This window comes from Ailuropoda melanoleuca, chromosome 8 (genome assembly GCF_002007445.2).
Source record: "Ailuropoda melanoleuca isolate Jingjing chromosome 8, ASM200744v2, whole genome shotgun sequence".
Taxonomy (NCBI): Eukaryota; Metazoa; Chordata; class Mammalia; order Carnivora; family Ursidae; genus Ailuropoda; species Ailuropoda melanoleuca.
The window spans coordinates 53,801,786-53,828,801 of NC_048225.1; the positions used below are offsets into that span (position 1 = coordinate 53,801,786).

The window sequence follows — 27,016 nt, forward strand, 5'->3', positions numbered from 1 at the left end:
GCCACCATCATTTCTCTTTGGTGGCTGCCCCCATACCCTTCCGCCTCGCATCCCCCTCAGCACACAGCCTCCCCTCCCCTCTCCTATCTGGAGGCGGCGGGGTCAAGATCAGAAGACTCTATATGACCTTGGCCAAGGCAGTTCACCTCTCTGAGCTTCTATTTCTTCACCTGTAAAACAGAAATAACATCACTGACCTCATGGGGCTTTGTGAAAATAAATACCCCAACTGCAGTACACGCCTCACTGGTGGTACATAGGATGTTTTGTCGGTGGTCTTTGCTCATTTTTTTAAAAAATTTATTTTAGTGTGTATCAGGAAAAAAATAAAGCTAATATATCAAGCCTATGATTTCATGAATATTATTACTTAGGAGTTAGGGAGATTAGGTATATACATGAAATATGCTAAAGAAAAATTTTAAGAATACATAGATTTAGCAAAAATCATGGAGGAGGCGTGAGGAGAGAAGCATGGAAACCCGGAAGTCACAGCTGTGCGGTGCTTGCCTTCAAAACGATGTGTTCCGTTCTCCATCCTCCCACTTCCTGCAGAGGGGACTGGGAGGGGGGGCTCCACAGGGAGGGGGAGTCATCCTGTTCTGAGAGGGGACCCAACCTAATTCAGCGTCGGGGGGAGGTCACCTCGGGGCCCCTCAGTCATGTGAGAGACCTGCCCAGGCCTGCTCCATGCAGGCCCGTGATGGGTGCTGGCAACGCAGAACCCAAATGGCAGGTCCCGCCTTTGTAGAGCTCCTGGTCTCCCTCACTCCAAAACTAAACCTTTCAGGGTCCGTACATGTAGCTGCCATGACCTTTGCTTGAGAGGATGTAGAGTAGGACTTCCTCTGAGGTCGCAGGCTCGTGGAGCTGCGGGGACAGGAGGCTCCAAGACCACCCTCTGCTGAGACACTCTATAGAGAGACACACGGAGTTCTTAGGAGGGAAGATGGGGGGACATCAGCATAGCCCTGTGAGGAGTGCTCTGTTCCTGGGGAGAAGCTACTGCCGGGAACCCACAGGCCCACCCCGAGCAGCACGGAGACTAGGATGGAAGTTTCTAGTAGAGCAATCCGGTGGCAGGAATCCACTGAGAGGGGGGCTGTTCCAGCCAGCAGCGATGAAGGGAATGTGTGAGGTGCTCCAGGAAGGGTTCAGAAGACCCCCTCCTAGTTCTTCCTGGCTGTAGGCAGGAATGGAAGAAGATCACAGGTTAGAACGGGGCATGGGTCCATCAGGCTGTCCAGACAGCCTCAAACCAGGTAAAGGTGACCCCACCTACAGAGGAGGCCGGGCCTTGGACCTCTGCCAGAGTCAAGCAACAACTCAGCTGCTGCCACGGAGTGAGGCCTGCCAGCAGATGGGGCAGGGTGGTTCCTGATTCCAAGGGAATCAGGCCCCGCATATCCCAGCTAAGGACGGCCGGCAGGTTCACCAGTTGCAAATGGAACTGGACTGAAGCGGATCCCGTGCTCAGGCACACAGAACTCCTTCTATGGAAAGCCACAGCCCCTCTCAGGGCATCCGTTTCCCGTTGGGAACAACAGTTACTAAGTGATGTTTCAGGGCAGCTTTGAAAGACCAGCCAGAGACCGCTGAGATCATCGACCACAGGCTGGGCCATCTGAGTCCAGGTCGCCGGCAGCCCACAGCAAGTTGGGGGAGATTGCCACCTGGTGGACAACATTGGCAGTGCCACGGGGCTACAGGGGAAGCCCTGGTCTGGGAGCTCTCAGGCTCCTGACTTTGTGTGACCTTGGGCAAATCACTGCCACTCTCTGAGCCTCACTTTTGTCATCTAAAATATGGGATAGCAAGGCCAGCCTCACAGGGCCATGGTGAGCATTAAATAAAACAATCGCACTGATGTACCAGTCTTGGGCAAGCCCTCAGTAAAGGTTTGACCCACCTGGATCTTGTTCCAGCAAGACTCGGAGCAAGGGTCAGCCCCAGGAGATGGAGGATGGGGGGGTCAGGGGGAGGGTGGTGGTGAGGCAAACTCACAGATATCCCTGCTCTTCAAGTCTCTCTCACGGCCCCCACCCACGACTGTCATTCCGGGTGTGGGGAACTGTTCTCAACCCAAACCTGGACAGTTGCTGGGGTTACAGAAGTGCAGAAAAGGGGAGTGCTGACTCCACAGAGCCTCGGGACCAGGAAATGTGGTTCCAGCCTCAGTTCCAGCACTTGCTGTGTGACCTTTGGTACTTGGGCAAATCTACGCTTCTTTCTTTCTTTCTTTTTTTTTTTTTTTGAAGATTTTATTTATTTATTTACAGAGAGAGAGAGACAGCCAGTGAGAGAGGGAACACAAGCAGGGGGAGTGGGAGAGGAGGAAGCAGGCTCCCAGTGGAGGAGCCCGATGCGGGGCTCAATCTCAGGACCCTGGGATCATGCCCTGTGCCAAAAGCAGATCCTTAACAACTGAGCCACCCAGGCACCCCCAAATCTACGCTTCTATTTCTTCTTTCATACAAAGCAGGTACTCACCACCCACCCCCCCTCCTAGAAGAGCAGTGAGGACTGGCTGGGCAGCCTGACAAGACGTGGCGGGGTTCACTGCCTTTGCTAGCACCAGGCCTCCAGTCGCCAGGAGCCAGGCCTCCCTCAATACGAGAGAGACCCCTTATGGCTCTAGACTCACTGACAAACTGCCCCCTGGCACTGCCCAGAGATGCAAACAAGATGAGAACGAGGCAGGGAAGGAGAGGACAAGCTTGCCCAACCCTGCCCCATTGCATCTAGACATACTCTGAATCCTCTCCACAGCCTGGGGTTCACATGATTGTACCCACTTTACAGAGAAGAAATGCAGGCTCAACGAGTTTAATAAATTGCCCAAGGTCTCATTCAGCTGGTTTTTTGTTTTGTTTTGTTTAAAAAAAAAAAAAAGGAAGAAAGGAAGGGGGAAGGAGTGAGAGCTAAAAAAGCTCTGCTTTTACTGCTGCTCCAAGCTTCCTCTTGATTCCCGGCATAACCCTAATTTCCTATCATTTTGCTCTCTTCTGTAGATTCTCTTCAGTGAAGTACATTCTCCTACATGTCATGTAATTATTACCCTCCCTACTGCCACCTCCTTCCACAGTCTGTTACTAATCCCTACCCACAGGCCAGAGGTCCCACTGTCAAGTACACGGGCCTCTTTTGAGAATGGTCTGGATACAGGGCAGCCCTATCCCAGGCCCAGGTCGGCCTCTTTCAGACACGGCAAGGAGGAGAGGCAGCTCTTGGTCCCAGCACCTCCCAAAGAAGCCAGGCATGGGTCCCCCTGTCCAGAGCTCTCAGGAAGTCATGCCTAGCTTCACCTCAGACATCCAAACCCAGGGTTTTCCACGGTCTACCCAGTACGAATTGGAAAACAGGCGTTTGCAACCATACAGGTACATGGCTCGGCGAGCTCTGCGTTGGCTGGATTTCGGCCAGGCACTTTTTCAGGATACACCAAAAGCAGCAGCACTGCCCAAACACATCACCAACCCAAGCTCTTGAATCTGGAACCCAACCGTCCCTTCGCTGGTGGGATCAGCCTGAGCTCCTGAGCCAGCATAAGCGTGTCCGCAGCTGTGAATCCTTGTCAGGCTCCACTGCGTTCAGGGAGGTCTGATGAGGGAGCATCTGCCCCACCTCCCAACTCTGGGCTTAATAGGAGGCCTGTGCCCTCCATCTGCAATTTGGGAAGCACTGGGATACTCATTGGCCTGGAAAACAAACATGGAACCCTACCCCACAGCCCCACCCCTACGCTCCTGAGTGTCCTAAGGAAACTGTTACTTTCCAGCAAGGTGGAGTCTTAACATGAGAGGTGGAAGGCAGCTGACACACCAGACTCCGGCCTCATGGTCCAGCTTCTCCTTTAGGTCTTCTCTCACTGATCCCTGCTACCACCGCCACGCTGACTTTGGGAGCCTCGCTCTCAACTTTCAAGGCTCCGAGCCAAGCGCACTTACCCAAGCGTCCCTCAGTGCTTGACAACACAGCAGGTGCCAAACTACAGTGTTCAGATCAGGTGTCAGGAAAGGTTTTCCAGTAGCAACAGGGACGGTGGTACAAACCTGGATTACTGGAATGACAACGAAGGTATTCCTTAGCTCCGTCCTGGGAGCCTCTTAATAGCACCTCCTTGAATCCGGGGTTCACTTGAACTCAGGCTACCAGGGATCATCTTCTGGGTCATTTAGATGCCATCAAGTCTCAAAGCAAAGGAGTAAGGTCGGGAAAGGCAAACGTGTCCTACCCTGCCTAATATCCACCTTTGAGTTCCCAGTTTTGGAGGATTGAATGTGGAATGGCCATTCATTCACTCATTCAACGCATTTTAATTGAGTACCTACTATGCCAGGGGGTGGATTAATATGGTGAACAAAAGGACATGGTGCCCTCCTACCTTCCCCTCAAAGTTCATACCTGCCCGTAGGACTTGATCTTAACCTCAATTCCACGGTCTATAACCGTCTTTCAATTTCAATACAGAAACCTCAGCTTTCACGTCGGGCTCACAGAGTAGCAAAAAGAGTACTATAGATTCCTGATGTCTCAATCCAAGAGGGGACTGGGGCCCCTGAGGGGAAGGCGCTAAGGAGAGGGTTATCAGGAACGGTTAGAAGGACCTTTGCCTCCAGCACACACTGTGTGGCCACCGAGGGCTGAAAATGACAGTCTAGACCGGTCGTAGGGTCAGATTATTCACCTTTGACCCTCATACTAATAGAGTTCAGCAATCTCTCGCTTGGCACCCCTCCAGGGTTAGCGCATGCTCTGTGCTGACCCTCACTCTCCACTGGGCAGGTATGAAAAGCCCCTCTTCACAGAGCTGAGTCCTCAGCAGCCCAGCTAACCCAGGGCCTCTTTTTCTGCTGCTTCCTCAGTACTCGGCTGTGTACAGGAGTCTTACAGATGGAAAATCGCCTTGTGCCCACAGGCCCAGGTCTGTGCCCAAGCTGTGGTGTCACCTTTAAGCTCCACGAGATTTGGCAAGAAAATCAATAGGAATCCCAGGCAATGATCAGGCCGCGGGAAAGCTAAATTTCTGACCCAGGCAAGATGCAGTTCACTGGCAGCCTAGAGACGGAAGTTAGACACCTGTTTGGGAAGTAAAATGGGCTCCACATGGACATTAGTAATAGCAGGCTGTGTTCCTCCGACACCTGGGGCTGGCAAGGATGTGAGTAAGAGGCAGGTGGGGCAATGGATGGAGAGGGGAGTACTGAACCATGGCGCTATTCAGAGTAGGCCATGGGCCTGCAGCATTGGCATGACTTGGGGGCTGGTTAGACATGCACATTTTCAAGCCCCACCCAGATCTACCAAATTAGATTCCTGGGGGTGGGGTGGGGGTGGCGGCAGGAATCTATCTTTTTTAACTTCTCCAGGTGATTCATATGCATACATAAGCTGAAAAGTACTGAGACCACACTCTGCCCATTGGATGGGCTAACATGATTACGATAGGGAAAAATCATAATCACAGTAGATACCATTCTTTGACTGTCTACTATGTGCCAGGCAATTTTTAAATTTTTATCTAAGTTTAAATACACATAGAGTATTTATGCTTAACCCTCACAACAACCGTATGAGATACTTTTTTTTTTTTAAAGATTTTATTTATTTATTTGACAGAGATAGAGACAGCCAGAGAGAGAGGGAACACAAGCAGGGGGAGTGGGAGAGGAAGAAGCAGGCTCACAGTGGAAGGGCCTGATGTGGGGCTCGATCCCATAACGCAGGGATCATGCCCTGAGCCGAAGGCAGGCGCTTAACCGCTGTGCCACCCAGGGGCCCCCGTATGAGATACTTTTATTATCCTAGTTCTTACAGATGAAATTATAGTTAAGATACTTGCCCAATCATTTAATTTTTCCAAGGCTCAGTTTCCTTGTCTGTAGGCTGGGGACAATAATGCCTTGTTCCCCTGGTTGTGAGGATTAGAGACGATGTAAGGAGGACCATCTCCATCGCATGATGGGCTCAGACCTGGCCCCTAGGTACAGCTCCAGGGACCGGCCCACAGTGGGGAAAGGCGGAGGTAGGGTAGCTATCTCCAACCTGTGGCTCAGTCAGAGGCCTGCCCAGTGCCGGCTGGCCCTGACCTTCTCACTCAGCGCTAGTCAGCTTCACCTGCCATCCAAGTTCTATGTTTACCCCTCAAGAGAATCCATGCTCTCACTCTGATTCTATTCCTGGTTGATGACAACACAATCTATGTTTAGGATGACTCTGGGTTGTGGGAGGCAGCTGTTCTGAAGTTTGGAACTACTGGAAAATAATCTCCAGCTAGGTCTGGGCTTCCAAGGAAAGAAACTAATGCATTTCTCTCTTTTTTTACTTTAAGATTTTTTAAAAATTTTATTTATTTTTGAGAGAGAGAGAGAGAATAAGAGCATGGGTGGGGGGAGGGGCAGAGGGAGAAGCAGACTCCCCGCTGAGCAGGGAGCCCGATGTGGGACTGAATCCCAGGAACCTGGGATCATGACCTGAGCCAAAGGCAGACGCTTAGCTGACTGAGCCACCCAGGCGTCCCTAATGCATTTCTCTTGAGTGAAATAAAGGGAAGACCTTTGGTCCGAGAGACCACTTTAATACAACTGTGAGACATGTTGTTACTGCAGGGGTCATCATCACCAGCCTTTTACTGGCAGCTGGATGCCCCACCATGTTCCAAGGAATTAAGAGGCACTATTTCTGCCTCATGTCAACCTGCAGGGTAAGCCTCACCCAGTTTTGCCTCTTATTTGCCATATGGCAAAAATATAAGTTTGGAATTGGATCCGACTTCATCACTTACAGGCGTGTGACATTGGAACATATCATGTAACTTTGTTGAGCCTCAACTTTTCCATGTCTAAAACAGATTGTTGAATTAAATGAGATAGTGCATGTATGACTCAACCCACAGTAGGTACTTTACAAATGCTTTTCCTCTTGCATCCTTCTTTCCTGTATGTGCTACGCCTGGCCTTCTGGTGGGCACTGAAAACACAGATGACTCAGACCAGGTCCCTTCCTACTTGGGGCTGAGATTTCCCTTTTATACACAGGCTGGGTCATTCCTCATAGAAAGGGGGCAAAATCGGAAGGTACAACAATACATCAAAAGCTAATGATGTACTGTATGGTGACTGACATAATAAAAAATTTTTTTTTAATTTACACTGAAAATAAAAAAAAAAAAAGAAAGTTGGGCAAAACCATTAAGCCCGCATTTGGCTAAGGACAGGACAGAGGCGAGGCAAGACCAGCCTTGAAGTGCCCTCCTCAGTGGGCCCTGCCTTTTTCTCCTTCCCTCCAGTCATCACCTTCATGTTCAGCATTTGACTGTCAAAGGTCGCCAATGCTGATGGATAAGAGAGATCAAGGAGTGAATGGTCATTTGCCCTCTATTTACGTGACATTGCGCCAGTTCCTAAACCCTCTTGAGGATTCACTAGCTCATCAGACGCACATAACTGCTGGTGAGTGGCTGGGCAAGGATTACCCCCCTGCTAGAGCTGAGTAAATGGGTTCCCAGAGAGGGCCAAGAGCTGGCACAAAGTCGCCCATCAGGTCAGTGGCAAGCTCTAGGACAAAGACCCTGGACTCTCGGCCCCTCTTAGTCCAGTCCTCCCTCCACTCTATCCCAAGGGCTCTCCTGGTAATGTAGTCTTAGGTAACGCTGTTCGCTTTAGCGGACTGCAGTGAAAGTTAACGAGCTTCTGCTTCAGGTAGTGATTCACGGGTTGTGGTACCAAGTAATCAAATTTCCTGTGAGGGTGGGGATTCATATTCTTTTCTGGGAAGCCATATACACCCAACTCAAACTAGCTTAAGAGATAAGTAAAAATCAAAAAAAATGTTGGGGGGGGGTCATAAGGTCCCATAACAGGGAGAAGCCTGGTAGAGATCATTAGGACTGTTTCTGCCTGCCCCCATTCCTTACGGCGTCTCCTGCATTCAGGTATTCGCCACCCACGGAGAAGACAGCTGTGGTTCCGGGCCACCAACCTCCCATCTGGAATGGTACGCTTTCCCTTTGGATCTGCTATTACCAAAGAGCTAGGAAGGTGTGGTGCTGGGGGGGGCCTGATCAAGCCACTCAAACTCTGGAGAGGTTTAAAAGTTAGAACCCCCAAAAGGTGTAATAACAATAACAAAGTTAAATCGATGGCATCAGCACTTCCGTATTCCATTTTGGTATAAGGATATCTTTTATTGTCATTGGACTTATTTATATTTTATCTACTATTTATGGGGTTTGAAATGTTCAAAAGGATTGGCTATACTAAATTTGTAACTGGTATTTCTGTTGAAGGCAGTTGAATCAAACGTGTTACTGTTTAAATATTCAAGAGGTTTTCAATGTTTGATTGAATAGGAGTTTAAGAAATTGAACACCAGGGGCGCCTGGGTGGCTCAGTTGGTTGAGCGTCTGCCTTCAGCTCAGGTCATGATCTCAGGGTCTTGGGATTGAGCCCTGAGCCCCCTATGTCGGGCTCCCTGCTCAGTGGGGAGTCTGCTTCTCCCTCTCCCTCCAGCACTCCCCCTGCTTGTGTTCTTTTGCACGCTCTTTCTCTCTCAAATAAATAAATAAAATCTTTAAAAAATAAATTGAGCATTGAAATTTACATAATAGTGCATATTCCTCTCAAGCCCAAAGGTTCCTAGATATTAAGCAATCCAACAAAACACACACAAAAAAATAGATCACTGGATTTTTTAAAATGTCATATCAATAATTATTATTATTATAACTATTTTTAGGAGGAAAATTAGCAGTTCTGTACATTGATTCTTTCATCATTACATGACTCAGTGTTATGATGAAAGAGATGCCCATTCAAAACTTCTCAACAGTCAATTTAAGAAAGCAGAGTACAAAGTCAAGTAAAAATCGTGAGTTAAAGCTATCACCCCATGTCACTGAGGTAAGTATTTGCGGCCTCGCCAGCTACGATTTGGGAACAATTTCAGGGTGTTTTGCAAAAAGAAAGAAGACATGCCCTGACAAGCCCCGGGGCTGGTACCAGACGGGGTGATTCTGTGTATCCCAGCGGCCCCACTTAATCACTTACTAGCTCGTGTGTAATATGCCATCAAATCAGTAGCACCCAATCTAACCAGTCCTGGTCATCTCCGCCCAGCTTCCCTTAATTGGCAACTAATGGTGCTCCAATGACAATGTGTCAAAGGACGAAAGATTATTATTAATAAAGCTTTCTGCAAGTAAAAGTTCTTATACAAAACAAGAAAAGGCCTCAAATCCATTTTTTGAAAGAAGTTGGGTACAAAGCAGATATAAGTATTAGGATGATACCTCCCAGTGTGACAACAGGAACAAAACACACAAACAGGGGTCACCAGAATTAAGCTCTTTATTCACCTCCCTTGTTTCCGAGAGTCCTGATAGTTTCTCTAGTACAAAGGGCACTTCCGGCACTTGGTGTCACAGAGCCAAGACATGCTCAGAACACACTGAACCACGGCGTCGCCCCCAGAGTCCTAGAGGAGGGACACGTACAGAAACGCCAATCAGCGACAGAGGGGAAATACACTGAAATGAGAACCAAAATCAAGGCTTGGCTTTGGGCTTGGGCTGTGATCCTGAGACACCGAGGCAGGACTCAGCTGAAGCCAGGGAAAAGCTCTTTACCAGGAAGTCCTGTGACCGATCTGGAAGCAGGCCAGCGGAGAGAAGACTCATTTTGGGTTTGTGTTCAGAGGGTTCAGAACGCTATCCGATCGGCAGAGGGAGGCAACATGGTCCTCCCTGTGTGGGGGCTCGCCCCGGCCTCCTCACTTACTCCAGAAGGCCAAGGATCTTTGATTCCTTGGTTCATTCAGCAGAACCTTATTGCTGTCTGTTTTGTCCCAGGCCCTGCGCCGGGGGCAGAGGACAGAGAGACAAATCAGGCACAGTCCTTACCGTCAGGGAATTCAGAACACAACAGAAAAAGCCTATATTTATAAAGAAATCATTGTCATTCAAGGTAAAAAGGATAGAGAGAGGATTCATACAGACTTGGGCCTCAAGGAAGCCACAGCCTAGCAGAGGCCTCGAGGGCACAAGACACACAACAGTAATACACCGCACCCCATGGGGAGGACCCCAGGGAGGCCCCAACTGGGCACTGTAGGAGCACAGAAAGGGTGACATGACACCTACTGAATAATGCAGTGGGGAAAACGCACAGCCTATGAAGACTGAGCAGCCGGGTCCGGCTGGATCACGGAAGTACTGAAACCTCCTGCTCAGGAGAGGAGGTAGGGCAGCCTTAGGCTGACCTCTGGGGGTCCCCTGGGCGACCCAACAGACAGGTTGCAGTGTCTCTTATTTATGGCCACAGTTGCATGATATCCCAAGGACAGGAGGGGAGACCAGTGACCGGGAGAAACAGATCCAAACAAAGCACCCAATAACCAGGCCCTGAAGTACAAAGTAGGGGCCAAGTGAGGACATCAGGGGTTTGGGAGCCTGAGCAGACGCAACAGGTCGAAGGGGTGGGAGGTGGGCCTGGATACATACCAGCAGCAGGAGGCCCCTACCTATGCTTCTTGCTCTCCCAGGGAGGCGCCATGTGTGCTGGATGGATCCCTTCCAAGGGTCCAAAGACAGGGTGGGAGCATGTGGGGGCAAAGGGACACTGTAGTCCTCTCCTCATGCCTCTAGTCTGCTTTCCTCTTTTCTTCACAGCTGCCATCACCTTCCCTATCTTTTTCATTCTACAACCTGAAAGGGCCCGGCACGGGCTCAGTTAGGATACCAGTGTCATGGGATAGGTCCCAGGGCCCTGAAGGCCTTGGGTAATTGGCACAAACAAGGTGGGAGTGCCTACAGCTGTCTCTGTTGGCCACCCGGAACATGGACAAGTTAAGTCAGCTTCAAGTGACAGGGCTGGGTAGGAACTTATCTGTAGCCTAAACTCTGGCCTATGCGGGCCTCTGCCCCTTCCCACACATTTCAGGAAACAGGTCCAGCCTGTTGTCATTTCTTCTTCACAGCAGCCACCACCTACGCTGCCTCTCCAGCCTAGGTCTCTTATCTGGGCCAAGTTATCTCTCTTCTTACGGGTGCCGGGACTCCTGCCCTGCTGTTGTTTTTCTTCATAGCTGCCACTGCAGCTCTGTTTCTCTCCCTAATCCTCATTCTGGATTACCTCTGTCCCCAGCCCTCTTTTCTTGCCAGTACTGAACTAGGCACACAGGCCCTCTGCCTATGAAGAGTTTCACTGCTAATCACTAAGGAGAAGCAAACATAAAGCAAAGAGGAAGGAGAAAGGGAAGGGCAATTCAGAGAAGGATAAGACATCTTTCAAGTGCTGGTCCTGGACATCTGGGGTCCGCACTGGCATGTGACTGAGGGCCCTTCCCCGACTCCCTTCTTGGATGGTCCCAAGGAAGTCTTGCTATTTTCATTCTCTTCATCCTTTAGACCTTGTTGGAGAAGGAAGCCATCCCCGGTATTCCTATCTATTGGGGGTATGGTGCTCAGGAAAGCTTTGCAGAACAAGAAGCTTCTACTAATCAGGACAGGGCTGCCCTTCCCCGATTCCTCCCTGTACCACCAACTCTGCCACCCCCTCCATTGCCCACTTGACAGAGATCTTCTCTGACAGTGGGCTTCATACAAAGAAGCAGAGGTAAGTATGCTTTATCTCACCCAACAACTGAAGACCCTACATGCCAGCTTAAACGTAAACCCCTTCAGCAGGCAATGAGGAGCCAAAATGCTCTTCAACCAGGGAATGGCAATAGAAAGCAACTCACATTATGCACAGGCTCTCAAGAATATTCAGATAAATGTATAAATGAGTGAGTGAGTGAGCATAACCGTGTACGGGGCGGATAACTTTCACAAACAAATAAGAGGCTAAGGGAATTTTTAAAAGTCACTTGAAGCCATGGACTTAAGCCATTTGCAGAAGCAGGTGAAGTTAATCTCTACTTTCCTCCTGGAGGACTCTCCCCCATATGACAGGAGCAACTACAGCCCCCAGCCTCCTGGGCTGTATTCCACAGCTAAGACCCGTTCTCAGGGCTATTACTCAGCACCAAATTTAGTTATCTGATACAAGTTGAAGGGATTTCTTCTCCTAAAAGAGGGAGAAAAACCAAGTCTTTCATGATCAAATTTCTGTTACAATAAGAGGCTACAGGGGAAAGAACCTAAACGAAGAGCAACCAATCTGGAATCACGTGAGACACCCAGCACCGGCAAGTTTCAGCCCCAAACCTATCGGACGAAGAGGAACCCCTACTTCACAAAGAGTGATTGCAATAGGTACAAAAAATTGGCCTGATTCAGAGGCCTGAAGTCCAGAGGCCTTCCTAATAAGGAGTGGCTAGGACAGAACAATATTTTGAGAAGAACAGACCTGGGGGAAACCCAGCGGCCTGGCCAAGCCCTGGGGTAGCTGACTCCAAGCACAGTGAAGATGCAAGTAAGACAATGACATCAGGAACTACCACAACACCAACTTAAAGCGCAACATCTACAAACCAGCTGCATTGATTTTCTTGAATTTTCTCCCACTTCTAGCCTCATAAACTGTGAGCTTTTTGAGGGCAGAGACCATGGGAAGTTCTATCCAATGCTTTAAAGTCCTAATCCATGTCCTTTTCTCATCAGGAACCACCCTGGTACATGAACCTCAGGTACGTCTTTCATAGGAGTAATGCCATCAGAAACAATAAGTGCCATCATCAGGGGCCACTGGCTTTGAGTTTCTCATTTTCTCCCTAGGAAATAAGGGTTCTGGAGGAGGAAGGGAGGATTGAGCAGAGCGGCAAAGCTGGAGAAGGTAGGTGACCTCATGATTCTACTGTTCTGTCCATTCCTCTAGGGCAGACAGCCTGTAGAGTTCTGAGCATGATTAGAAGGTGAGGGTGTGTTTGTTATTAAAAACAGAACAAACCATCCAGATCTTCCTTTGTGCTAGAACACCTGCTTGTGGTCTCACACCTGGATGGGTGGTGAGTCACTGGAAAAGATGAGTCCTCTGACCTCCACCTGGAGATCACAGTCCTATCAGAGACCCACACAGCCAGGACTTGCCCATCGTGAAGCATGCGGGCACTCTGCCTTTCCTAGGAATGGGAAGCAGAAAAATCACAGAGCCAATCCTCTCATTTTACAGATGGAGAACTGAGGCCCAGAGAGTTCAGGGGACACGTCCAAGGTCCCAAAGCAAGCCAGCGGCACAACCAGGACCACATCATGGCTTCCCACCTCACAGTTCTTCCCACTGCAGTAGTTACGGCACAATTTTCCTTTTGCTCTTTGGAGGAGAAGTGAAAAAAAGGTGGAGAGCAGAATATTAAGTTTTTGGATTCTCCGTAGACTTCCATAACCTCTGTTAACCTGGCCTCCATTATCCTGCCTGTGGTTGCCTTCGGTGGTTTCCTTTCTATGGAAAATTGGGTCTTAAGCCAATTTTTAGTTTTCAGTTGGCTTAGAGTCCTTACCAGGGCTGCTGCAGTCCTCCTGCATGTGGCTCAGGATCTCTTGGTCTGTAAAGAGGCGGAAGGCAATCTGCTCACACTCTCGCTTGGTCCCACACTCAAACAAACACCCAAACAAGCCCTCCTTTTCCAAAACGGCCAAATCAGAGTAGCCACAGGGCCCACAGTGCAAGACCCATGGGCGGGACCAGCAGGCCGCACCCAAGGGGGTCTGGTTGAGGTAGATGCCTAAGTTGACCCTCCGCTTCTTACTGGTTGGGTGTGAGTACAAGAGCCAAGATTCAGACCGTGGTCCAGCTTCCTGCCCTAGCCTCGGGGAGCTGTCCAGCAGAGGGCTCTGCTGAATGGGAGAAGCATCTCTGCCATGAGGGTCCTGGGACACTTGAAGGATCTCCACGGGCCGGAAACTCACCACACTGCCTTGGCAGCCGTGTGGGGGCTCACAGAGCTGAGAGCTCAGGGCTGGTCTCTGAAAGCATTCACCGTGGTTAATGCTGAAAGCCTCTGCCCGGCACCTGTTTGGTGTCCGGGCGCTGCAATACAGCACAGGGACGCCAGCCCTCCCGATCACCTCTGCCACTTCACACTCCACTGTTGCCATGGGCTTAATGAGCCTGCCATGGTTCCAGGTGGTCCCTAGGTCGTCACTGTAGATCATCAGGGAATGAGGCTTGGCTTTACATGGTAGCCGGAAGCAAAAGAACCAGTAAGGGATGTAGTAGGCATATGCAGGGATGACCAGCCTTCCCGACTGCAGCTGGATGCCATGACCTGGGCCCACAGCAAATGTGGCCCAACGCTTCACCTCTACACCAATAACCTCTTCAGTCAGGTCCCTCACCTCGCTCCATGAACAGCCGGCGTCTCGACTGCAGATGAAGCAAAGGCGGGCCGCATTCCTGCCCGACGTGACCTGCTGACGCTCGGTGACGTGGCCCCGCACACAGATGAAGAACAGGTACACACAGCCACTCTTCTGCTCCCATACAGGACAGGGGTTCATGGTCCGATGCCCAGGTAATGTGGCTTCCATCAGTGGCTTCACGGGTCCCCACTAGACAAGGGGATGGGAGAGAGAGCAGGGGTGAGAGACTAATAGGAAGACATGAGGCTCATTGAAAGCATGAGTATTTTTGAGTGATAAGAAACAAATGGTATTAAAATCTATGAAATCATGAAGGATTCACTAATATTCACTAATTCCCAAATATTACAGGATGACTTATAAAGCTGGGTTAGATGTTGTATGTGCTGTCCTCTCTGTCTAGAACGGTCTTCATCACTTTGTCTAGATGCCCGATTCACCCTCCAAACTCAAAAGCCACCTCCTTTTTAAAGCTTTCTATGAAATTTCCTCCCTCCCATCCCCTCCCAAAAGCAAATGGTGGCTTCTTCTTTGTACATACAGAAGAGTTACAGCACTTATTATATTATTATATAATAATTGTAATTTTTTATGTGACTGGCTCTCTTCCTAGATTATGAGTCTTTTGAGGCTAGAAATCAAATTATTCCAATTTTGGATCTCCAGTGCCTAGCACATGATAGGAGCTAAATAAATACTTGTTAAAAGAAAGAAAAAAGGAAGGAAGAGGGGGAAAAAAACAAAAAGAAAAGAAAACGAAGAAAAGCAAAGCAAGGTGGACAAATAGGAATTTAGGCAAATAAAGGGAAATTTAAAACAAAGATTTTTTTCCTTCCTCTACTATCCCAGGCAGGCAATTCGTAACACTGTCATTAAAAACTCAAGCATGGAGTCAGAGATACCTAGTTCAAAGCAGCCTTCATCACTTCTTGTGTGACCTTAGGCAAGTTACTTTACTTTACTTTACCTCAATGTCTTCATCAGTTAAACGGAAAATGTAATAACACGCTCACACAGTAATAATATGTTCATGCACGAGTTGGTATAAGGCTAAACTGAGATAATGCCTAATCAGATACATCACAAAGAAAGTCCTAATCTCCTTAATATATTTTAAAAACTGTATTAGAAATTGGTAAGGAAATTTCAAGAAACCCAACTGAAATGGGCAAAGAGCAAGATCAGGCAACCCCCAGAAAGAGGAAAAAAACAATGAAAATATGTTCAACCTCACATATAAAAGAGAAAAGCAAATTAAAATTAAAATTGACATCGTACTTTTCATCTAACAAACTGGCAACATCATAAACTTTGACACTATTCTGTTGGCAAAAATGTGAAGAAACAGGCACTCTCTTATATGAACTGCAGTGCAAAATGGTTCAACATTTATGTAGGGGATATTAAAACTCCAGATGCATTTATCCTTTCCCAGCATGCCCAACTCTGGGAATTTATCCTAAAATATTTCTGCTCATCAAATTAAGTATATACAAGATTATTCACTGTGGCATTGCCTGGAACAATAAAATACTGTGAACCCAAATATTCATCAATAGGGGACTGGTTAAATAAACATACAAAGGAAGAGATGAAAAAAGAAAAAAGGAAGGCCTCTGTACATTGAGATAGAAACATCTCCATAACATGTTGTCAAATGAACAAAGCAAAGTACAAGCCAGTGTATGTAGTATGCTACTTTTTGCATAAAAAAAAGAAGAAAAATCCAATAACAGCAAACTAGGTAATTTGAACCAACCTTTCCACTGAGACTAGAGATGACAGATAAAACATTAAAACAAAAACATCTGGTTAAAAGCGCCAGAGAGGAAATAAGACAATGAAGAATTATAGGCCAAGAACTGAGAGAATTTCATTCAGAGAGGTTGGCGTGGTTTTTCAAGTCCCTTTTCCTTTCAGGGTATCTCTGCTAATCTCAAAGAGATAACTGAAAAGCTGAGAAGCTGAACAATTCGTTTGACAGATTTATGGGACTAGGAGGACAAGTATTTGGGACCCTGGTAAACCCCCATGCTTTAAGATAGAACTTTAAAGCGCTAAATGCACAGAGTAAGGATGAAACTGAAGTAGACCAGCTCTCACGACCACTACTCCAGAAAACAGGCTGGTATTATCTACTGAAGTGGAACATGGTCTATGATCCAGTAATGCCATTTCTAGATAGAAACCCAACAAAAATGCATGCACACATTACGAAAACACATACAAAAATATTCAGAGCAGCCTGTACACAATAGTTTGGATAAACCTCAAAAATACTGAACAAAAGAAGACATAAAGAATAAAGATGAAAAACAGGCAAAACTAGGGGCAGCTGGCTGGCTCAGTTGGTACAGCATGTGCCTATTGATCTTGGGGTCATGAGTTCAAGCCCCATGTTGGGTGTACAGTCTACTTAAAAAAAAAAACAAGCAAAACTAAACTCAAGAGCTATACGTCAGGATAACAATTACCTTTGAGAAAGAGGGGGGTTAAGAGAAGTTTCTGAGGTGCTGGTAATATTCTATTTCTTGAGCTAAGTGATGAGTCCACAAGTGTTGGCTTTGTCAATTCACAAGGTGACATTTATGTTTTGTGCATTGGACATTTATGTTATGCTTTATGTTTTCTATATATGTGTTATCACTTCATGTTAAAAGTTTTAAAGGGGAGTATTAAGAACATATACTTGTATTTCCTTGTTTCTGTAAGAAGCAGCACTAGAAGGGTACATAAGAAACAATGGTGACAATCTATAGGAAGGAGGGCACTAAGAATGGGATATATACCTATCTGTAGCATTTTATAGCATGTATGCCGCATGAATCTATTAACCATGTGAAACAAAACATTTAATTCCTGCATATTATTAAGCAAAGCTCACATCAGAGAATCTCACAGTTATAAGGACCTAGAACTAACTCTCATCCTACAGAAGATTTTCCTCTAAGCCTTCTGGATCAAGGCCATTCAGTCTCTCCTCGAACTGGTCCAGGGACAGGGAACTCAGTATCTCTGGAGCAGCGCATTCTGTACCAGAGTGCCTTGTGCACTGTAAACACTTCAAACATACATGCCAAATTCAACTCAGTTATTGGCCAGTCTAGTCAATGTGAAGTCAGAAGTGCAACCATTCTTACTAAGAGGAGAAAATGATTTGGGCCAGATATGTCTAAGATAAAGTTAACACAAAGTTGGAAGAAACAGTAACTGAAATATGAAAGCATTAGAATCTAAATGAGCTCAACCAGCTGGAGCAATGGGACATAAACAAGCTTGAGGCTCGACAGAGATGGAACAAGTCTTGGGCTTAAAAATCTGGATGGAGAAGCATGATTAAAGAACAGCAAACAGGGGCGCCTGGGTGGCTCAGCTGGTTAAGCGTCTGCCTTGGGCTCGGGTTGTGATCCCGGGGTCCTGAGATCAAGCCCTGGGTCAGGCTCCCTGCTCAACAGGAAGTCTGCTTCTCCCTCTCCCTCTGCCCCTGCCCCTGCCTCATGCTTCCTCTCTCTCTGTCTCAAATAAAATCTTTAAAAAAAAAGATAAAGAATAGCAAGCAAAATGGCCAACAAGCATAATGAAAAGATACTTAATATCATTAATAATTAGGGAAATGGAAATCAAAACCACAAGATATCACCTCACATCCACTAGGATGACTACTATCAAAAATAAATAATAGTGTTGGCAAGGGCGTGGAGAAATTGGCACCCTGTATATTCTTGGTGGGAATATAAGATGGTCAAGCCACTGTGGTGTTGGGGGGGGGCCTCAAAAAATTAAAAATAGAATTACCACATGATCCAATAATTCCACTTCTAGATATATACCCCAAAAGAATTAAAAGCAAGGTCTTGAGGAGATATTTTCACGTCCATGTTCATAGCAGCATTACTCATAATAGCTAAAAGGTGGGAGAACACAGGTATCCATCAACGGACGGATGAACCAAATGTGGTATATACACACAATGGAATATTATTTGGCCTTAAAAAAGAGGAAAATCCTGTCACATGCTACCACACAAATGAACTTTGAGGACATTATGCTAAGGGAAATAAGCCAATCACAAAAAGGCAAATACTGGATAATTCCACTTATATGTGGTATTTAAAAGTATCTAAAAACTCATAAAAACAGAGAAGAAAGGTGGTGGCTAGGGGCTGGGGGAGGGGGAAATGAGGAGTTGCCCAAAGGTTGTAAGGTAGCGGTCCTGCAGGATGAAAAAGTTGTAGAGATGTGGTGTACGACAACGTGACTCCCGTTAACAACACTGTGATGTCGACTCAAAATGCTTAAGATGGAAAATCTTATGTTAGGTATCTTTTACTATAATTTTAAAAATTTTTATAAAAACAGCAAATGTGAAAAGGATTCAGAGGTTTTAGCTGACAGCCTACTTCCTATTAGTCTACCTTTTTGGGTAGAAAAGCATTTGCAGCTGCCACAGAAAGCAGAGGCTACTTGACGTTAGACTGAGTTAAAGGGATACAAGAGGGGAGAGCCACCTCGTTGCTGAGCTGGTCGGTCTATCCTCGGCCCTAAATTCAGAGCACCATTCTCTGAAAAAGGACACTGACGTCCCAGATCAAATCCTGAAGACACTAATCGTAGCTTTCAAGGGACCAGAAACCAAATCAAGACTGTGGCCTCATGGGCCACTGAAAGAACTGAAGCAGGTGAGCCCCCAAATCAGAAGACTCAGAGGGTATGAACATTGCTTTACGTACACCAGAGCTGGACAAAGGGGCTTTATATTATGTACAGATTAGATGTCCCAGAGGACCAATGCGTGACTCTAGAGAAGTATAGGTTGTGTCACTCCAAAAACAAAAGTTAACCGTTGCCGCAGGATCAAGTTCCTCGTGTGAGGAGTTGTGTAAGCAGACCCTTTATGGAAGATGACTAATGCTGAGTTCCTACTATGTAACTGCTATTATTAAGATGATGGAACAGAGAAGAGTCAAACATCCAAGGTCACACGGCCAATAAATGGTAGGTCTTGCCTGACTTCAAAGCCATGGTCTTTTTTTTTTTTTTAAAGATTTTATTTATTTATTTGACAGAGATAGAGACAGCCAGTGAGAGAGGGAACACAAGCAGGGGGAGTGGGAGAGGAAGAAGCAGGCTCCTAGTGGAGGAGCCTGATGTGGGGCTCGATCCCATAACGCCGGGATCACGCCCTGAGCCGAAGGCAGACGCTTAACGACTGCGCCACCCAGACGCCCCATCAAAGCCATGGTCTTAACCCCTAAGCTCTTAGTAGCTACCAGGGAATACAGAATATCTCTGCACTGGGTATGAAGTTAGGCTGATGATTCTTCTAACTTCGAGATTCTACAATCAGGTAAGTCGGAGAATGAAAGTGCGAAAATACAGAGAAGGGAGGAGTTAAATGGACGCGTCTGTGAATGCTTGTGGCGGCTGGGCAGCAAGGTTATGCGCCAGGCGTGGTCTGGTAAGAAGTGCTTCACAGCCCAACGGTCTGCCAAAGAAAGCAGGGCAACACGACCACAGGTGACGCCTGCCCTGGAGGAAACAAAAATCTAGAACTCCAAGCGAGGCTGCGGGGCTGGGCCTCTTTGGAGACCAGTGATACAAGCAGAGGTTTGGTCCTGGGAAGCTCCGAGGAAGGCTCACGGCAAGATGGGGTGAAAGAGCCGGGACTGGAAATTTCCCGGAGTAAAAACCTTCCCCCACAAGAAAATGTGAGCAAGTCATCCAGAGCAGAGGCAGGGGTTGCTGGCAGGGCCCGCCTTTGGCAGAAAAGCATTTGCACTGTAATAGCAAAAAAAAAAAAAAAAAAAAAAAAAAAAAAAAAAAAGGCATCCTTATAGATGTAGAATTTTAATGGTGATATTTCTGTGGGTAGAAAACCAGGAAAGGTTAGGGCGATTCGAGTACCTATTATAGAACCCCCAACAAAGGAAAGAAACAGAGACTGTGGTCTCTGCCACAAAACTAATGGATATGGATATAACCAAGATGTCAGAAGTGGATTTCAGAGTAACAAAATCAAGATGTCGTATAGGCTTGAGAAAAATATTAACGAAAATATAGAATCTCTAAGGGCTGAACTAAGAACGAATCTGGGCAGAAATTAAGAATTCTATGAATGAAATGCAGTCTAAACTGGATGCTCTGACGGCCAGGGTAAACGAGGCAGAAGAAGGAATTAGTGAGTTAGAGGATGAGATGATAGAAAAGAAGGAAAGAGAGGTAAGGCGGGGGCGGGGGGGACTCCAATTTCACAAATGCCTATTACAAAGACATCTATGTTTGTTTGTTTACAAAAGACTCTCAAACCCATTGTCTCCTCGGATCCTCACTTGAGCCAGCTCTGCAGGAGAAAAGACAAATGGGATCTGAAATAACCCTGTCCTCACAGTCCCAGAGGCAGCACTCACTCTCCTCCAAAAAGGCTGTGAAGATGTGCCACTTAGAGGTGAGGGCGCCAACCCCAGCTCTGCTGCTTGGGAGGCCTGTGCCTGGGGCAAACCACTTTAACACATGCACCTCACATAAAACACGCAGGACGAGGAGGACTGCTGCTATCCTCACCCCTACCATCTGCTAGTTGTGGTCTTGAGCAAGCTACCTACCTCCTGGAGGACCAGGCTCCCTCACCAGAAAACTGGACTAATAGTGCTTGCTCACTTCCCTGGGTGACTTATAAGAACAAAAGAGAATGTGAATGAAAAGCACACCACGTGTTAGTTGAATCTGAATGAACCACAGAGGCGTCTGGAATCAGAGACGGAGTTTAAAGCCTGCTTCTGCTCCTTCATTATAGCTGTGTGACCTTGATCAAGTGGTAATGTCTCTGAGCCTCAGTTTTCTCATCTGTAAAATGTGACTGACAACTGTTCCTATGTCACAGAGTAGCTATTGAGGCTCCAATGTGCGCCTGGCACACAGTAAGTACTCAGCAAGTGAGAGCCCTTGCTTTCATTGTTGGTTTTTCCTTCCTTCCACACAGGGCTTTTCCAGGACGGACAGGAAAGGGCACAGACCCTGAAGTGGTCTAAGCAATGTGGAGAGAGACTGAGGTTCAGAGCCACATCTGGGATGAGGAGTCACCTGTACTGAGTGCCCAGTCCTCAACCCTCGCCTCAGGACCAGGTGGAGAGCATCCTCATCCTTGCTCGTGGAGCGCTTCTCTGCAAAGGCCAGGAAGGTGTGGGCGGGGGGGATGTAGAGCAGGGCTGGGATCCGGTAGGTGACCCCTCTCTTGTCTTCCTGCTGGAACAGAGGGCTGTTGAAGGAGCACGATGTCACTTCTTCCATGACCTCTGCAAGGATAGGAGGCAGCTGAAAGTGTGTCCATACCCAAATGCTGCCCTGCATACAAGCTCTGCTCTATCATCCCATTTCTGGAGATCACACACAGGGAGGCAAAGATTTCCTCAAGTGTTTATTTTTCTTATACAGAAATAACATCATGGTCTCAAAAGCACAAAGCAAGCAATAAGCATGCTCACGGAACAAATCTATCCTCCAGACTCTATGGAAATCCCACACAGCCTGTGTCAAGTATGTCTCTCCAGAGAGGTCCTGCATGTGCTTCTGCCGAGCATCCAGGGGTATCACCAGCCTGGATGGTTTCTAATGTCAAGTTCTTTGGAGTTTTAGGCCATTCGGGTACTGTAAATATAAATCCAGATCCATATGAGGAAATGGCTGTGGTTAAGAATTCTCGGGAAACTTCTTCCCTCTACTAGAGTCTGGGATAAGAGGCAATCTTCTTTGTCATCTCTCCGCATCAACAGCGAGGATTCGTTTTGCCTAGTCCACCCCATCAAAGGGTGTGGACTTTCAAGGGACTTAGCTTCATGCAGGGATCTCAGTTCCAATGAGAGTCTAACCCATGTGGGCCCATAGTTGCATTCCCTGCAACTGCAGGTGTATTAAAGCCCGAACTTCTAGGTAAGTGAGACTAGCAAACACCCAGGGCAGCTGAGGTCAGGTTAAGGGGCTAACTACTCTGGTTTTCAGTTTACTCTTGGTTTCTAGGCCCCTGGGAATTTCTCATACTTCCCTGCAATTTCAGCTATAAAGGACTTTGTTATATTTTATCCACCATGTTATGGGTTAGCAAGCCTGCCATAAATGCTGGGAATGGAAGTCTCCAGATATGCTTCTCAAAGAAAATCAGGTATTCTACTTTTCAGAGGCCCAAAAAGGGAATTAAGTCAGACAGAACCAGGCTTGGAATTCTTTTTTTTTTTTCCCCTCTCTCATCATCTGTCATCCGAGCCTTCTTTTATAAATCACTTGTAAAAATTGTCAGGCTATAAAAACAAGGCCCAGAAAGCCTTATTAATTTATTTAATAAATATTTCTGGGTGCCCACTCCAAGTCAGGCTATAAGGTAGGTGCTGAGATGACAGAAAGGAACCAGAAGTCCCTGCCTTCAAGAAACCCGCATCCGAGTGAGGGAAACAGACACACAGGAACAATTACAATATCATGCAGAAAGTCCACATTAGAGGTAAACATGAGAGTGTGGAGGAAAACAGAACAAGAGCATCTGTCCAGATCAGGGCAGCCAAGTGAGCTCCTGTCTCATATCCTACACTCTGAGCCTTTCAGATACATTTTCCTTTCAGATAAGCAAGAGCTCACTCCCTCAACTCCTTCAGCTTTGTTCAAATGTCATCTAATTGAGGAGGCCTTCCCTGAAAAGTCCCCTGCTCCTCTGTATCCCCTCTCTCTGCTCTCTTCTCCATGCCACTTATCATCCAGATTACACTTGTTTAATACATACTACAGAAGCTCCATAAAGAGCAGGGATGGGTCTCTTCTATTCACCGCTACATCTTTATACCCAGAACCATGCCTGGTAATTGACAGACACTTGATGAGTATCCGCTGAATGACTGAATGAATGGGTGAGCTGGATCCTAAATGATGGTCAGCGAGTTGAGGGGTGAAAAGGGCAGAGGGAGTGAATGTGAAAAGCCTATAAAGGACAGAAAACAGAGTGAACTGTGGGGACTATTGATCATGTGGTATGACTACCATGGAGTACAAAGGTGGGGACCAAGGGATCAGCAGGATCCAGGTCCTGGGAGGCTTTGATACCTTATTAAGGTGTTTATCCCACAGAGAGGGGGCCACTCAAGAGTTTTTGGCAGAGGAATGTCATGATCAAGTACGCATTTTAGACCAATCTCCCAGGTAGCCTGTGGGTAATAAACTGAAAGAAAAAGTTGCACTGCTTTTGACTATAGCCGCCTAGTGTCAATCAATCAAGACAAACTTATCCAACGGCATATGAATGATTCATTTGGTCACTTGTTTCTAACTTAATAGAAAGAAGAACCATGGCTCATTATCATGAGGGAACTGGGGGGATGGCCTCCAGAGTCCAGAAAAGCCTCTCCTCACTCCAATTCTGGGCGTCCAGGGGCAGAATTGAAAAGCAAGTGTGAATTGTCTGCTTCACACAGTACTACAGCACGCCTCTCTCTCCTCAGCTCAGGCTCTCCTGCCAGGGAGGATCACGCTTTTTCTCAGCAAACATCTGTCCCAGAGCCAAGCTGGTTTAGTGGTCAAGAACACGGGATTTGGACCACGCTAGGAACTACATGACCTTGGGCATGTCGTTTAACTTTCCTAATGCTTCAGGATCTTCATATAAAATTCAGTAGAGTTGCTGAGAGAATTAAGTTACAAAGTTAAAGCGGCTGTTAGAGAGCCCATGACATAGTATGAGCTCAATATATGGAAGTTACTATTTTTAGACTGTCAATCACTACACATTCTACAGCTGACCCTTTAACAACACAGGGATTAGGGACGCTGACCGCCCCCACTCCAGCAGTGGTAAATTCATTTATAACTCTTAACTCCCCCAAAGCTTAACTATGAATAGGCTACTGTCGGCCGGAAGACTTACCAATAACATAAAGTCAATTAACACACATTTTGAATGTTATATGTATTATATATTGTATTCTTATCATAAGGTTAGAGAAAAGAAAATGTTAACAAAATCACAAGTCAGAGAAAATGCATTTATAGTACTGTACTATATTTACTGAAAGAAATGCTTATACAAGTTCAAATGTGTGTTGTTCAAGGGTCAACTGTAGTTTTATTCCTTGAAATCTGTGGGTGATGATGATGATAACAGTTAACAACTCTCTTAAAAGCATTTAAATCCCTCTATGCCTCTGGGAAAGATCATATTTTAAATTCTTATGAGCCCACACTTTAATTACGAGTTACTACCAACACTATTAATCATCGGTCAACACATGATTGCTTATTAGTTAACATGGAAACAGGAATTCTCTGGGCAGTGAGAATGGAGCACAGGATAAGCATGGAGGGGGAGGTGGGGGTAGGAAAAAGGAAAGGGAGAGGCAGCGGGGAGAGCACCAAAGCGGAGAAGCGCAGCTTGTCAAATGGGACTTCATTGGTATCCCAGCTATTTTTGTGTGACCTTGCGCTGGTCACTTAATTTCTCTGGGTCTTGGACTCCTTGCTGGTAAAATGTGGATAATACCTACCTAAGATGACCAATATGAAGAACCACTCAAAATTGCCTTATAAACTTTAAAGCGCTGTATAAGTAAAAATATTATAAATTTTGAGGTCTTCCCAATTTTACTTATGGCTTTGCTATCACTACAACAACTGGGGTCACTATCGTTACTTTTTATTATTTATTAATCTTATTAATTATGATTATGCTGATCATGTCGATGACAGTGGTTCTGTAGCATAAATGACGACTCTGGCATGGAAACCCAAACTATTTCACACAAACCATAGACTGGGAACTAAGTATAGAGAAGAATCAGAGTTCTGTTTGGAGTTGTTCATTTTAGCTGAGAACTCAAGTTATTAATTGCTGCTCCATATAATCACCTTTCAATCCAGTCCTCCCTGCTCTCTTACTGGGAGAGAGTATGGTGTAGCCTGGACTTGAAGTCTGACTGGGCTTTGACACTTAGTAGCAAGTCTCTGCACCTCTGTTTCCTAGCTTGTAAAGGGGATAATGCCACTTATTTCTCAGCACTGTAATGAACAATGTAATTCCAAAGACTCTAGTTAATTCAGTGCACTAGGCAGCTTCCAGTGAACCCCAGAAGGAGGCCTCCCTAACTCATTTATTTACTCCTAACAACTAATTTTTAAACAGCACCCATCCTTTGTCAGACCTTTGGAAATCCAGTACTCCAAACCCCTCACTGTACACATGGGAAAACTCAGGCCTCCAGAGGGGAATAGCTTATATAAGGCCACTCACTAGGTAAGCAGCAAACCTGGACCAAGATCCAGGTCCCCTAAGTTCCAGCTGAGGACTCTCTACCACCCCACAGCCCTCTGTAGAAAGAAGGGTTGCCCCAGGCTCAGTACCCTTTCATCTCTAAAATGGTAACTCTAACGTTTAGGTTTGGCTTCACGGGAAGGAAAACAAAAATAGACCGGCCAAGAATACTCTCCGGCCACGTCTGAGATCCTAGGCGACTCCGTGGCTCTGACTCAATATTCTCCCCCAGACTGGATTTCCTAAGCCCAGCCGGTGCCGCCGCAGCTGTCCCCACACTCACAGCGCTCCACTTCTTGCGGATCTCTGCAGTGCCTCAGCCCCGCTCACCTTCGCGGGACCCCGGCTCCTCCATCTCTCTCGGGGCAGAGCTGGGCGCCGGGCCGCCCTCAGGTCTCGGACACCGGAGCGCGGGAGAATGACCCAGGCTGGGGAGACGGAGGCAGGGGAGGGGGGAGACAGAGAGAGAGAGAGAGACACTGCGGAGGACTCGGAAGCAAGCCACGAAAGCGAAAGAAACAGGGCGACAAAACCACGCGGAGGCGGGGAGACCGACAGACCCCGGTGGCCCAGACTAGCAGGCCGGGAAGCGGGGGCGGGGACTGGCGGAGGCGGGGACTGGCGGAGGCGGGAGCCCGCCGGCCGTTGGACTTGCCGTTGGCCGCTCGGCAGACTCAGCCCCGCCCCGTGGGACGGACGCAGCCCGGACCCCGCCCCGCCCCCTCGCGGCCCCGCCGCGGAGGCCCTTCCGGTCTCTCGCGTCTAGCAACGCCCCAGAAGCTGCAGGGGACCTGCCCTTTCTTCTCCGACCACCACCCGCTCCAGTGCAGCCCTGAGTTTGGTTCAGGCCCTGGGCCTACGGCCGCTCCTACCGGCCGCGCAGCTCCCTGGCTCCGCCCCTCACCTTTCCATTTCCTCCCGCTCCCTGTCTCCCCTCAGTCCCCTAGCCCCAAGCTCTTATCTGCCGGGTTGCCTGTCAGTTGATAGGTATCACCACCCAAAATTTCCCCGGACAGACTGAGAGCCAAGCAAAGGTTCCGGCCCGCAAGAGAGGACTCCGCAAAAAGGACCGGAGATTCAGAGCATTGGACATCCGCCCTTAAAAAAATAAAAATTATATATATGTTAAATTTAAATTATATATATAATTTATATATAGAAATAAATTTTAAATAATACATAGATTTAAATTTTAAATTTATTTATATAAATTTTAAATGATTATATATTGAGTGCGAAAACAGTAGTTTTACAACCCACTGAATAAAAACCCGTGAGTTCATATTGATATAACTGAATAAAAAAATGGAGAGAGGACAGCTCTTTCTCCAGTAGAATTCAATTAATGGGGACTGTGCACAGACTGAACACAAGGTGATTTATTCTCAACACCTGCTTTTCTTCTGGGAGTCTGGAATTTTGGTACACGCTAGGCA

At 47.1% G+C, this 27,016-nt stretch overlaps 1 protein-coding gene across 5 annotated transcripts; it reads right to left on the bottom strand.

Moving 5' to 3' along the window:
- Positions 1 to 382: 382 nt before the first annotated feature.
- On the bottom strand, positions 383 to 26,662 carry NEU3 (neuraminidase 3). Of its 5 annotated transcripts, XM_019795369.2 has the most exons (4): positions 25,911 to 26,659; positions 21,380 to 21,591; positions 13,438 to 14,488; positions 383 to 1,183 (listed from the first exon to the last, which is right to left on the bottom strand). In XM_019795369.2, exons 1-4 carry the CDS (start codon positions 25,933 to 25,935, stop codon positions 1,170 to 1,172), a joined length of 1,302 nt encoding a protein of 433 aa, XP_019650928.1. In that variant the 5' UTR covers positions 25,936 to 26,659; the 3' UTR covers positions 383 to 1,169. The 5 variants fall into 5 exon arrangements, with proteins under 5 accessions (XP_019650928.1, XP_034522220.1, XP_034522221.1 ...); XM_034666328.1 differs by lacking the exon at positions 383 to 1,183 and having other exon boundaries at positions 8,496 to 14,488; positions 25,864 to 26,655; XM_011219838.3 differs by lacking the exon at positions 383 to 1,183 and having other exon boundaries at positions 8,496 to 14,488; positions 25,911 to 26,654.
- Between the last annotated feature and the right edge of the window lie 354 nt (positions 26,663 to 27,016).